The sequence below is a fragment of the Hibiscus syriacus genome, unplaced genomic scaffold, assembly GCF_006381635.1.
Source record: "Hibiscus syriacus cultivar Baekdansim isolate YM2019G1 unplaced genomic scaffold, ASM638163v2 tig00110348_pilon, whole genome shotgun sequence".
NCBI classification, from domain to species: Eukaryota; Viridiplantae; Streptophyta; class Magnoliopsida; order Malvales; family Malvaceae; genus Hibiscus; species Hibiscus syriacus.
Window position 1 is genome coordinate 1,163,164 of NW_024062699.1, and position 14,844 is coordinate 1,178,007.

At 35.2% G+C, this 14,844-nt stretch overlaps 1 protein-coding gene across 1 annotated transcript; it reads left to right on the forward strand.

Annotated features, from left to right (window-relative positions):
- Window positions 1-5,703: 5,703 nt before the first annotated feature.
- On the forward strand, window positions 5,704-6,051 carry LOC120120900. Its single transcript, XM_039140406.1, has one exon. The coding sequence runs from the start codon at window positions 5,704-5,706 to the stop codon at window positions 6,049-6,051; it is 348 nt and encodes a 115-aa protein (XP_038996337.1).
- The last annotated feature ends 8,793 nt before the right edge of the window (window positions 6,052-14,844 follow it).

Consider the following 14,844-nt stretch of genomic DNA (forward strand, 5'->3'; position numbering starts at 1 on the left):
ATCGAGATTTACGTTTCACATCGAGGTTTAAGAAAACACTTCATGAGACTTTAGGCACCCGATTACATTTCATTATCACTTTTCATATGCAAACAGATAACTAGTCTGAGTGTGTGATTCAATTTTGGAGGATATTCTTAGATGTTGCGTAATAGACCTAGAGGGTAGTTAGAATGATCACCTATCATTGGTTGAGTTTACTTACAACAACATCTACCAGTCGAGCATCCAGATGGCTGGCTCCCTATGAATCCTTGTGTAAGAGAAAGTGTAGGGCACCCTTATGCTTGACAGAGCTTAGTGAGAGGAAGATAGTCGGTTCTTACCTAATTAGAAAAGGTATGTTTAATTTAGAGTCGACTAAAAGAAGCTTTGGATAAAAAAATCGTACTTAAACTTAAAGCGTAAGGATCTAGAGTTTGAAATGGGTAATAACGTTTTCCTAAATGTGTCACCTTGGAAGAAGGTGATTAGGTTTGGGCGCAGAGGGAAATTAACTCCGCACTTCGTTGGACCTTATGAGATTTTTGAGAGAGTCAGACCCGTAGCCCATCGACTAGCCTTGCCGCTAGAGATGGAGCGTATTCATAATGTGATTCATGTAGAGACGCTTAGGAGATATCGTTTTGACTTTTCCTATATCGTTCTACTAGAGCAAATCGAAGTGAGTCAATATAACCTATGAAGAAGAGCCAATAATGATTCTAGATCGGTAGGTCAAGGAATTGAGAAACAAGCGGGTTCTGTTAGTGAAAGTATTGTGGAAGAACCATGGTGTGAAAGAAGCAACCTAGGAGACATAAGAAGATATGCAACTTCAGTATCATCATCTCTTCTACTTAGGAAAATTTCAAGGACGAAATTTTTTCTTAGAAGTGCAGAGTTATAACACCCTGATTTCCAGGTTAGGAGTTTGGGCTAACCCGAAAGAGATTTCAATAAACCCCATTAGGCTTGTGAGAAACCCATACCCATTTGTGGGATAGTTTGGGCTTAAGTTAAGCCCGTTTAAATCTAGGAAGGGTGTCTTTTTTTAAGGTTGAAAATTTATTAAAACTTGGTGATGTAAACATGCAGGATCCTCTTTTTCTTCATCTTTCCTTGTCTTCTCCATACCCCTTTCTTTTCTATTTCTCTATATTGAAAGCCATCAAAGGAAACAACTTTATGATCCTTTCCCCTAGCCCAAATTCGTAAAGCTAAGATTAGATATCTTCTCCCTTAGAGCTTTCTTTTGAGATCTTAATATCAAGGTTTGCTCATATAGGCCATGGTAGGAGTTTTAGGTTCTAGGACTCTTGGGTGTTCCAAATCCATCCCAAAGAGTTTATAATAATGTTTTTACTCTTTTAAAGTCTCCAAGTAAGTTAGTTATCCTTTCAACTGCTTTTGGTTAGTGAGAGAAGTTGGAGAAAGCTCTAAAGTGAAGGGCAAGGAGAAAGAAGTGATTGGGTGAACCTTGGGTTGTTTCTTCAGTCTCTAGATATAAGGTAACACACTTCTAACATTTCTTTACTACTAGTAGATTAGCATGTGTAGTTTTGATGTATGTTTGGGTGTATGAGCCATTTGTGTGCAACTTGGGGGTTTAAATGCACGAAAACGAGATTTGTTGTTATTCATGAGTAAAATAATGGCCTTTCATGTTCATTAAGTATTAAATAAGCTTTAAAAACCATTTGAGGGCTTGGGGACACTTTAGGAACGAATTGGAGGATTTTAAATGAATTAAACAAAGTTTTCTAGGAAGAGGGTATCAGTATTGTAAGAATAGTATCAAACTATTGATCGTGTAAAGGAAAAATTCAAAGGGTTTGTAAGGAGAGTATTGATACCCCATCAAGGAGTATCGATATTGCTTAAATGGTATTGATACTTAAGAAAAAGTATCGATACTCGGGGCTTAGTATCGATACTCAGGGCCTTGATCAGAAACATCAAATCCAATTTTGGTATCGATACTCATGGAAGTATCGATACCTAGGGTAGAGTATCAATATGCCCCATAAGGGTATGGATACCGAGGTATTTTTCAAAACATCAAAGATAATTTTGGTATATATTCTCAAGGGAGTATCAATACCCAGGAGGAGGAGTATCGATACTCCTAGGCAAGTATAGCTACTGAGAGATATTTTAAAATATCGAATATAAATTTGGTGTTGATACTTGGGGAAGTATCGATACCACATGGGGGAGTACTGATACCCAGAGAGGAGTATCGATACCATTGTGAATGTTTGAGCTATAAGTTTACCTCAAAATTGAAAAGGGAAACCAAAGGGTTCAATAAGAGAAACTTTCTAATAAGCTTACAAGTGGAACACCCTAATGAATTGTGTGATAATATAATATCTTAATGAGCTAATATTCAATGGGACTTATGCCTTTGTATGATGCTCAGGAAACGACGAGGACACCGAGTCACTTGTATGATGATTGTGTGGTAGAATGAGGATTATCTAGATATATCCAATCTGGTGGTTGAGCACTTAAAATGCTAGTTAGATGTTGTTTCGATGCTAAGTGACTCAAACACTTCCCAAATACTCTAGAGGAGTAGACTAGTCAGGTAAAGTGTAGACGTTATATGACTCAGACCTAACTCGAAGTATAGGGAGACTCTGATTGATAACTCTCCAAAATATTTCTCATTTATAAGTATTTTTACCTATGTTGAGTTTGAACTTTAGCATTATTAGGGTCATATTAGGATCATTTTTTATAATTTTTTCATCATTTGCATAATGAGACTAAGTTGGTGGATATTGGCTGAATTTTTATGTTTTATGATGGAATTGGATACGTTGATGCTGGGTATTAATTGAAACTATATGCGATTCTATGTTGTGATGTTGTGCCAGATTGCTAAGTAGGATATGCATCATTTGATTACTCACTAGGTGAAGAATGGAGAACCTTTTTGAATGTACATCTAGAAGATGAACTATCAAGGGCTCTAGAATCACCAAAAATGTGGAGAAAAATCATTAGTTGAGAGTCAATTCCCTCATATCTTAAATTTTCTCCACCTTTTTATCCACGATGATAGCCTAATCCATTAGTCGAGGAGTGCACCAACAACATTGGAGTAACCGTGTAGTAGCAGTGATCGATTGGGATTTAACCTTGCTTTGTGTATTCGACTTGAAAAGGGAGAAACAATATTATGAAGTTGGATGTTTAAATTTACTATTTTTATTTAGTATCAAACATAAGGTGTTATGCTTATAATATTATTTTTGCTTTAAACATTATTTTATAGGTTGTGTTCTTAATAGATGTATTATTAGAGATAATAGCATTTTATGATACATTATCTTGATTATTTTTCAAGATAAATGTAATTAAGATTGCCTGATATCTATTCCACAACATTGATGTTTTACGAGAGTAAACAATTTTGTATAGAGATATAGGAAGTCAATGTTATGCCTAGTTAACTATTAATCTATTGCTTTAATGAGAGTTAAAAATCATTAGATGAAATATTAATCGTTGCATGACTCATAATATATAGTGCTAAAGCATAATCATTTTACTAGCAGCCAAGTAGAACAACGTCTTAGGTCCATTGTTCTGATTGCTTCCTTGTTTGCTGCAACATTTCCCTACTCTCATCATCTTGGTATCTTTACTTTGCTATCAATTTGATGATCACCAAATCAATCTCTTTCGTACACAAACTCTTTTGTAACAAGTTTTGCTCCATGTGCCATTTTACACTCGTAACTTTTATGTTACCACTTTATTAATTGTATGACAATGTATGCTTGCACTTTTACTATCGCATTTACTTAGCATCAAGTTTTTGGCACCGTTTCCAGGGAGCATTGGTTTTACATTAGAGTTTGTTTTATTATTTACTTATGTGTTTCTTTTCTTTTTGTAGGCATTTTTTCATTTTTATTAGTTTTACTATTTTGTGTATCGTGTCAACAATGAGCTAGAGCCATTCAATTCGGAAATAGAATAAACATTTTTTCATCATCGAAGAGAAGCTACCTGAGAACACATAACTATGCAAGATAATAATGCTCTACCTCCTCTATAGCATGGAGATGATGAAGAATTGTCGGCTGGTAATGGATTTGGACCACAAAAATTTTACAATATAGAAGACTGTGATCTCCCTATTCAAGAGCACGTGGTCCCAACACTTGATGACCTACATCCTGTCATTGTGCGACCAGTAATTCATGTTGCGAATTTCGAGATAAAGAGTTATGTTTCAAATGCTGTAGTCCATGGGACAATATAGTGGTTCATTTACTGAAGATCCTTGAGCACATATTTAATCTTTCATGGAAGTTTTTGATTTATTTGTTTAACAATGAGTTCCTAAAGAGGCATTAAAGCTAAAGATGTTCCCTTATTTACTGAGAGATAAATCTAGAGCATGGTTGACATTGCTGCAACCTGGTGCTATAGTATCGTGGAACGAGTTAGCACAAAAGTTTTTGTTGTAATTCAACACACTCTAACAAGAATTCCAAACTTCGGAATGACCTCACTTCCTTCAAATAGTTAGAAGATGAGAGCATGTACGAGGTATGGGAAAGATTCAAGGACTTACTGCGAAAATATCCAATACACATATTTTCACATTTGACATAAATGGTGGTTGATACTTCAAAAAATGGGGCATTACTAGATAAGACGTACAATGAAACCTATGATATTATGGAGAGAATATCAACCAATGACTACCAATACCCCAACATGATAAACATGTTTGGTAGACGCAATGTTGCAGTAGTAGATTTAGATGCTTTCAATTCTATGGCCTCCCAAATCTCAATATTGAAGGATGTGGTGAAAAACCTACAAAAGACATGGGGAATCTATGAGGTAAAAATTGCTTATAGTGTTTCTTGTGTTTGTCTTAGAGATAATCACAACTATGGAGAATGCCCTCAAAACCCCGAGTATATTTTCTAGGTGAGGAATTACAATATGAATGATAATTCATATGGCAACACTTGTAAAGTCAACTTTCGAAACCATTCCAATTTGTCTTGGAGGATCCAAAATGTTAAGAACCCTCAGCAGCATCATTATAATCAACCACATCAGTACAATCAGCATCAAGAAATACCACAGCCTCAAATACAACATCAGGCTACACAATCACAACAAAGGAAAAACTATCAAGGCTAATCCATAACACAAACCTCCAATCTATCATATCTTGAAGACTTAATGAATGAGTACATGGCAAGTCAATTAGCATTATTAAGGGCTTTAGAAACCAAGTTGGCCAAATGACGAATGCCTTGAGCAATAGATTACAAGGAATGCTACCCAACGATACCGGGAATCCAAAGAAGCAAGGGAAAGCTCAATACAATGAGCATTGAAAGTCCATTACTACTCGAAGTGGCCTCTATTGGAAAACTTATTGAAGATCCAAAGAAGAATGATGAAGGGGCTACAAAGAATAACAAGGGTAAGAGCATAGAAGTTGATCTTGAAACACCCACTGTGAATGTTACAGCAAGAGAAGCAGGACAGTGTAGTAAGCCTGGACTAATGCCTACCACACAGTCAGATACCTCTCTAAAGCCAATATCATAGCAACCACAAAAAATGATGCCTCCTCATTCTCCTTAAAGAATCAAGAAAACTAAGGAAGATCAATAATACCGAGCATTCATAGATGTGCTTTGACAATTTAAAATCAACATTATGTTGATTAAGGCAATGGATAAAAATCCAAATTACATCAAATTCATGAAGGAAGTTCTTTCCAAGAAGATAAGGCTCGGAGAATTTGATATTGTTGCACTTGCCGAGGGATGTAGTGCTACAACCACAAGCCAAATACCAATTAAACTTAAAGATCCAGGGAGTTTTACTCATCCTTGCATTATTAGTGATAAATTTGTAGGAAAAGCTTCATGTGATTTGGATGTTATCATTAATCTAATGACATTGTCAAATTTTAGGAAATTTGGAAGTGGAGAAACAAGATCTAGCACTGTCAGTTTGCAACTTGATGATAAATCAACCATACATCCTAGTGGCATTATAGAAAATATGTTGGTTTAAGTAGACAAGTTCATTTTCCCACAGACTTCATCATTTTAGATTGTGAAGCAGACAAAGATGTTCTCATCATACTTGGCCACCCATTCCTTGTTATCGACGGAGTTTTGATCGATGTAGAAAAGGGGGAACTTAGTATGCGATTGAATGATGAGTATATTACTTTTAATGTTTTGAATAATGTTTCATATATTGATAATAATGTTGGATTCTTTTCAGTTGATGTTATTGATGTGTTTGTATAGGAGCATTGACATGAATTCCACAACATCCATGATGTTGTCAGCACTATAGCAACAATTGAAGAGATAGTTGAGGATCAGGGAGCTGAAGGAAATTATATACAATATTTTGAATAATTAGAACTCATTTATCGTCCTATTCATGCTCTTAAAACCTCAATTGAAGAACCACGTGACTTAGAATTAAAGCCTTTACCCGAGAATTTGAAGTATGTTTATCTCAGGGATAATGATACTTTACCAATTATTATTGCAGCAAATCTTAAAGCATTACAAAAAGTTAAGCTGATCATTGTACTAAAGGATCACAAGTGAGTAATTGTCTAGAACATCGCTGATATTAAAGGCATTAGTCCAATATTTTGTATGCATAAAATTTTACTAGAAGATCCCAACATCAGTCCAGTCAAGCAACAAATGGGATTAAATCTTATCATGAAAGAAGTTGTTCAAAAGGAGATCATAAAGTGGTTGGATGCTGGAGTCATATACCCAATCTCGAATAGTAATTGGTTAGCCCGATAAGTACGTTCCAAATAAAGGCAACATTACTGTGGTGACAAATAACAAAAAAATGAGTTAGTGTCAACAAGGACTACTACTAGCTAGAGAATCTGCATGGACTATAGAAAGCTCAACAAAGCTACAAGGAATGATCACTTCTCGTTGTCATTTATAGATCAAATGTTGGATCGTTTAGCCAAAAAAGCTTTCTATTGTTTCTTAGATGGGTATAGTGGCTATAACCAAATAGTTATAGCACTTGAGAACCAATAGAAAACTACTTTCACTTGCCCTTATGATATTTTTTTCTTTCTGAAGAATGTCGTTGGTTTGTGCAATGCCCAAGCAACGTTTCAACGTTGCATGATGGAAATATTCTCCGAAATGTTTGAAGATTACTTGGAGGTATTCATGTATGATTTTTCTATTTTTAGGTAAGATTTTGATCAATGCATCAATCATCTAGCTTTTGTGTTAAAAATATATGAAGAAACCAACTTGGTTTTGAATCGGAAAAAATTTCACTTCATGGTGACTGAAGGTATAATGTTGGGGCATCACATTTCCACTCTTGGCATTGAAATAGAGAAGGACAAATTGGATGTTATTGAAAAGCTATCACCTCCAACCAATGTGAAATTAGTTAGGAGTTTCTTAGGACATGTTGGCTTTTATCGAATATTCATCAAGGATTTCTCCCAACTTGCTAGACCATTATGCTCATTGTTGGAGCATAATATGAAATTTTTGATTGATGATGAAGTGATGAAATCATTTGAAACAATCAAACGGAAGTTATTCATTGCTCATATAGTTATAGCACCAGATTGGCATTGCCCATTTAACCATTTAAGCTCATATATCTATTTTATTTGTTGCTGGCAGTTAAAAAAAAGATGTCAGATTAGTGCTGGGGAAAAGGAGATAAAAAGTCTTCCATGCTATATACTATGTCAGTCAAACTTTGAATATTGGCTAGATTAATTACACCACAACTTAAAAGGAAATACTTATTGTGGTGCTTTACTTTGACAAATTTCTCTCTTATATGGTTGGAACTAAGGTAATTATGTACACCAATCATTCAATTTTGAAGAATTTATTTGCCAAGAGGGATACTAAGTCGTGGTTAATGTGATGGGTATTGATACTTCAAGAGTTTGAAATTGAATTAAGAGACAATAAGGGATCCAAGAATAAAGTGGTTGATCATTTGTCACGATTAGAAGTTGGAAATGAGGATGGAAAAATGCTAGCAATTCAAGATAACTTTCCTGATGAGCAATCACTTGTTGTAGAAGTCTTACCTTGGTACGTGGACTTCGTCAACTATTGGGTAAGTAGATTGCTATCACTTGATCTTAATTACAAAGGAAGAAAAAGTTTTTAAGAGATGTTTGTGCTTACCATTAGGAGAAGCCATACATTTTCAAATAATACTGAGAAGATGTTTCCCAGAATGTGAGCAGTAAAGAATTTTGCATCAGCACCACATCACTCCTTATGAAAAAACATTTTAAAGGAATATGAACTATAGAAAAGGTCCTTCAACGTAGCTATTATTGGGCATCGTTGTTCAAGGATGCCAATGATTTTGTCAAGTAATGTGATCGATGCCAACGAACATGTAGCATTTCTCGTCGCAATGAAATACCAATGCAACTTATTTTGGAAATTGAACATTTTGATGTTTGGAGGATGGATTTCATGAGACCATATCCTTCGTCATGTGGAAAACTCTTTATTTTGGTTGTTGTTGACTATGTTTCTAAATGTATAGAAGTTATGGCATTATCCACCTGCAATGATAAAGCAGTTATAAGGTTTCTTCACAAAACCATTTTTACTCGTTTTGGAACTCTATGAGCATTTTTCAGTGATAAATGATCTTAGTTCATTAGCACACAAGCTACTAGAGCATTAAATCAGTATGGGGTGAAGCGTTAAATTGCTAAAACATATCATCTGTAGACTAACGACCAAGTTGAAGTTTCTAACAGTGAAATCAAGCAAATTCTCGAAAATGTTGTTAACCCTTCTCGAAAGTATTGGTCTCTAAATCTTGAGGATGCATTATGGGCTAGTAAGACAACATACAAAACTCCACTAGGAATGTCTCATTATTTCATAGTGTATGGAACACCTTTCCATTTACCAGTAGAGTTGGAGCACAAAAACATGTGGGATTTGAAGCAGTTGAATTTAATCTAGATGTTACTGGTGAAAAAAATGATGCTAGACATCAAGGAGTTAGAAAAGATGCAAAACAATGCTTACGAGAGTGCATAAATTTACAAGGCCAAGATTAAAAGATGCATGACAAGCATATCTTGTCAAGTAATTCGATCTAGATAGCATGTATTGTTATTTAACTCTCGCCTAAAACTTTTCCCTGGGAAGCTAAAATCTCGATGGTATTGTCTATTTGAAGTCATTGAAGTTTTTCCTCATGGTGATGATATGATAAATAACTTAGTGGATAGAAGTGCATTCAAAGTTAATGGGCAACGTTTGAAGCCTTATTACCAACAACAAAGCCTACACATTTCTTCCATCACATTAAGAGAACCTATCACTCTTTGACTATTCTTATAACATCTAATAAGTCAATTTTTTTTACATTAGTTAGTTTTTGTATATTGCATTCATTTTAATTTTGGTTGTTTTCTGTACAAGTCCCTGTTATAGCTAGGCATCCATCTTCTTTGTTTATCTTTGACGATTGTTGTTCAGTATTTGGATCAATTTTGAGTGTTATTTATTGCTTCCATAGCTGTAAATCTGACAATTGGCTAAGATAAATTTTGGGCGGTAAAAATGTGTGAGTTATACCCCATATTCTCCCCCACTACATCATCACCGTCACCTCATCTAATTAACACCCTTCATTCAAACTTTTTATCCTTATCTTTTTCAAACTTTTTAATTTTTAATTTTATTCCTTTATTACATTTCCCTCAAAATCAACCTTCATACATATTTTACCATAATATTATTTTTTCCTTGATCGTTCTTCTTCCGAAACCCACAAAGTGTTCATTTTTTCTTATTTTCCTTCCTTCATCCAAGTGATTTTCATGGCACCCATGAATAAGAGTGCACCTAAAGGTTTTCATTGGCTACCTACTCCACCGCTGAGAGAGTCGCAACAATTGATGATTTTCGGTGAAGGTTCGATCAAGTTTGTGAAGCACAAGTAACAACAATGCTATAAAGAGGAATTTTTTTATAGGTATTTTTGTTTTGAACAAGGGTTCGATCTATCCTCAATCGAAGATTTGTATCAAGTTGATTACATCAAGGACATCATTTCTACACTCCGTTGGGAGAAGTTTTGTGAGCATCCAGTGAACATCTCTCAAGAGCTAGTATGGGAATTTATAGTAACCTCACTGAAGAGAAGAAGCTAATGGTTTTTGTTAAAAACAAGTTAGTCCATTGGTTGGCGAAGCCAATAAACTCATTGTTGGGTATTACGAATGCTGCCTGTGAGCATACAAAATTCGTCAATAATATGGCCAATGTTGATTTTGAACAAGTTGGCATTGATGTTTGTGTACTAAGAAATCTTGGGATATATCACTGGTAGGAGTATACACAATGAAACACAATGAAAAAGGTTGCATCTTAACAAACCAGCAAGGGTATGGTTTACTTTTCTTCGAACCCGTTTGATACCTATTATGCATTCCTCTTCGATTTCTAAAGATAAACCATTATTGCAACACTCTATTTTGGTTAGACGACATATTGATGTTGGTAAAATCATCTCGATTGAACTTTTTTCATGTGCTAAGAAAACTTCAGGATACTTATTTTTTTCCTCACTAATCACTTCAATGTGCCAACAAGCATAAGCGCCAACATTATCTTCTGATCAGATTTATCTCAATCCAACTTCTATTAGAATAGGTTTGATCAAATGACCAGACTTTGAACATCATAAAGAGGAGATATTCAGTGAACTCGTTGCTAATGTTGATCATAAAACAATGCCACCAGTAAATCCTGTTATGCTGGAATTACAAAATGCCATGGCATCGATAGAAGCCAAGCAAGATAACATCCTATCAATGTTGAGTGACGTGCTGTAAAACTAGTCTTAAATGCACAATGCCTAAGTGCAATATTGACAATATGACAATAATCGTGACAAAGCAATTCAAAAAATTATCAGCAAGCAATTCAAGAAGATAGAAGTTACATTCCCTGCTTTCCCGACGTTAGTGCTAAAAGACTTAGCCCCACTAGTTATACCAAATAATGCAGCAAGCTCTGTCAGCTCTGATGGGGAACATGAGGACGATGCTGAAGAGAATGATGCAATAACAAAAGATGAGGAAGAATACAATGTTTTTGATAAAAAAGATGAGGAAGATGAGGATGACATGATTGATTTGATGGTATCTACTGATGTCCTTACTGCCGACTCTGAAGACATTCAGTGAACCTGTTACTGATGCTGAAGTAAGGAGGAGCAAGTAGCACAAGAATTATTGGAATTAAATTATGACATGGTGATAAGGATGTTGTAGTACCAAAATAACAAGATCTTGATGTTGTCCAGATAATCAGTAGCGTCATTACTGAAGGTGATGCATCAGCTGACAACAATCTACCTAAAGACTCTACCGTTGAACTCGTTGGCAGATGTCCGCGTGTGTGAGTACTATAAAATATATACAGATAATGTGCAAGTATGCACAATCACTCAAGTAATATAATGATGAGTGACTATCATCTCTATAGGGTTGGGCAAAATTACAAAAGTCTAACCAAAGCTATGTATTAATCTATCTATGTATAGTTAGTGTTTATATATACAAATGTCACGGCAAATGAAAATGTGTATGCTGATGGATACAGATGAATGGTCTGATGGTGTAGTGGATGGAAATGCAGTGGCAAGATAAGATGTTTAGTGTTGAAAACGGTACAATATCGAGGCAATGAAAAATGGTAAATAAACACTAAATAAACAACAAATAAAATGAAAAGAATATAATCCTCACGTGACAAGCTTCCAATGGAATGAATGATAGGGATTGATTTAAGGATGCTAAACTTATTCCTCGGGTATATTTAAGCTATCTAATCTTTACTTGTTCGACAGGGCTTTCCTAAAATGTTCTCAAAAGAACCTAACAGAATAGGATGCCAAGGCATCTGCTCTCACTCAACGATGTTGGACAGCCTACCCTATTGATAAAGACACCCTTTTTAATCGTTGAAATCCTATTCTAGTCTCTCCCGAGATCTAAGGGATTAGGTTATAATATTCCTAGGCCGGTTCAAAGCCCCTTGAAAATACTATAACCCATTGCTTATGAGGATCTTGTCTTGCGGTTCTCTCGAATACTTACAAGTATTTTTAGCTTAGGTTTCTCCTGAATACCTAAACTTCATCTAAGAAATGGGTATTTCCATGCCTCTTACAAGCCTAGATGGTGAAGCATTCATTAGCAAAGCAAATAAAGAACCAAAATAAACTTAAATATACCATTAAAATAAAGTCTAAATATCCATTAAACCAACCACCACCAAATAAGTTAGTTCATGGGGGGTTCGAAATATCCAAACACAAAGTCATGCAAATATTCGTTCCAACAACCCACAAATAAATATAAAAATAGTAGCAAAAAGGAAAGTAAGAAGTAGCCTTCGACGAGCCACCGGAGGTCTCCTCGGCCACCACGAACCACCTTAGCTCGCTAGCTCCTCTCAGCACCTAGCTTGCCAATGCTTGGAGCTTTATCAATGGAGGAAAACCCAATGAAGAAGAAAAGGAAAAGGAAAATAAAAATATGATTTTTTATGCTCTATGCGTGTGCCTCTTCACATCTTGTAGTGACTCCCTTGAGGTGTAATATATAATAAAAATATCTAGGGGTAATGATGAGGTTGTTGGGTGCAAAATACCCCTCATACCCCTATAATCACATGTAGTGCGTTAACCTTGTCCTCCAGGTGGCAGTGGTCCCATAGCAACTCTGGAAGGCGGTTACAACAATCATTTCAAGTGCAGAGCCAGCTGTCCTCGTACATCTATATCTTTTTTTCGTTTTCTGTGCCAGAAATGCCAAGGCATTTCAATCTGCTTCAGCAACGTGTGATGTCGCTGCATTACTTCCCATCTAGTCCTTTTTACTTGCTATTCCCTGCACACCACAGACAAACTGCACCTCTCCCTCAAGTAGCATCATTAAGAAATAAAATAGAACTATCACCACAAATGTAACTATATGCAACTACATGATCCTAAAATGCCTAAAATGAGCTTTTAAACAAACAACAACTTAAGTGAAAAAGGCCTTAAAAATAGCCTTTTTAGGAAGTTAACAGCAGCACTAAAGAAACAAAGGAGGAGCCCAAAGTTAAAAACCCTACAACAAAATTGAAGGATGTTGTAACAGCAGCAGCTACTCTCATTCCTAATGTTGTTATGTCCAAAGCTACGACAACGTCGATGAGCCAAAAGAGAAAGAGTTCTTCAAAATTTAAGGTCACTGTCAAGAGAGTCTGCCCAAGCACCATCAACCCAAGAAAAAACCCACGCAAACCAACTTAAGGGAGTTTTGTTCTCCATTTCTCATTGCATTTTTCTCATTTTTTTAACATGCATCGAGGATAATGCATCCCTTAGATTTGAGGGTGTATTGTTTGTTGAATTTTATTTTGTCATTTGGTTGTGTTTTGTTTAGGACTGCATGTTTAGTAGTGTTTGTATATTTTGTTAAAATAATATAGGAAATCCATTTGTGATGCTGGAAGGTTAGTATTAGGAAATCAATGAAAGTTAGTTTCTTTTAGCAAATTTTGATGATGTCCGATGATGAAAACCTTTATGTTGTAAAATGGTAGAGGAATGTTGTAGAAACTTAGTAGAATTAGGATTCATAGAAAACTTTGAACACTTTAGGTGTATGTTCTCAATTCTTAGAGATTTTAGAAAATTTTGAAATTTAAATCTCATATCTTTATTATATGTTGCAGGGAATTTTGTCTTTAAAAAACGAAAATAAATTTAGGAATAAGTTGGAAATGCTAGTAATAGCTCCAACATAGTCAAGATAGATTATTGTAGAATTGAAAATCATAAGCTGAGTAGGAACAATTTTTCTAACTTATCTAAGTATTGATTGGATACACGTAGCCTGCACACTACTACACTCTATGAATTCTGAATTTGCTAACTTGAAATTGTATTCCTTGGTTTGAGATCATATTTGTTGTATACAGTGTATCAACATTTCTCTAATGGTTGAAAAACAAAATGAAAGAGATTTTCTGAATTATTTCATGATAGTTTTCCTATGGCATTGCTTTTAGTTGTAGTTTTCATGCATGTAGTTGCTTGATGATAAGAAAAAACTTAGGTTTGTTGGTGTGATTAATCTCCAAATGAGTTATCATTTAGAAGTCCTTTTACCTAGGTTGAGCTTGAACTTTAGCATTATTAGGGTCATATTAGGATCAGTTTTTATAAATTTTTCAGCATTTGCATACTAAGACTAAGTTGGTGGATGTTAGCTGAATTTTTATGTTTTATGATGGAATTGAGTACTCTGATGCAGGGGCATTGATTGAAGTTGCATGTGATGCTATGTTGTGATATTGTGCTAGATTGTTGAGCAAGTTCTGTAGCATCTGGTGACTCATCAAGTGAACAATGAAGAACATTCTAGAAAGTACAACTGGAAGGGAGTGCATTCTATCAACCCATAAGTAGGAGTGCTTCCTTCACCATTTTATCATCAAATTTCTTAATCTCCTAAATTTTCTCCACCTTTTTCTCTATGATGGTAGACTAATCCATTCATCGAGGAGTGCACCAACAGTATTGCATTAGTCGTATAGTAGTGGTGGTCGATTGGGGTTTAACCTTACTTTTGTGTATTTGACTTACGAAGGGAGAAACGTTATTGTGAAGTTGGATGTTTAACTTTACTGCTTTTATTTGGTATCAAACACAAGGTGTTAGATTAAATGCTTGGATGATGATTTTTTCTTTTAACTTTATTTTATGAGATGCGTTCTTAATAAATGTCTT

What these genes read in the sequence shown, in the direction of transcription:
- LOC120120900 (XM_039140406.1), top strand. Translation starts at nt 5,704, where the DNA reads ATGGATAAAAATCCAAATTACATCAAATTCATGAAGGAAGTTCTTTCC.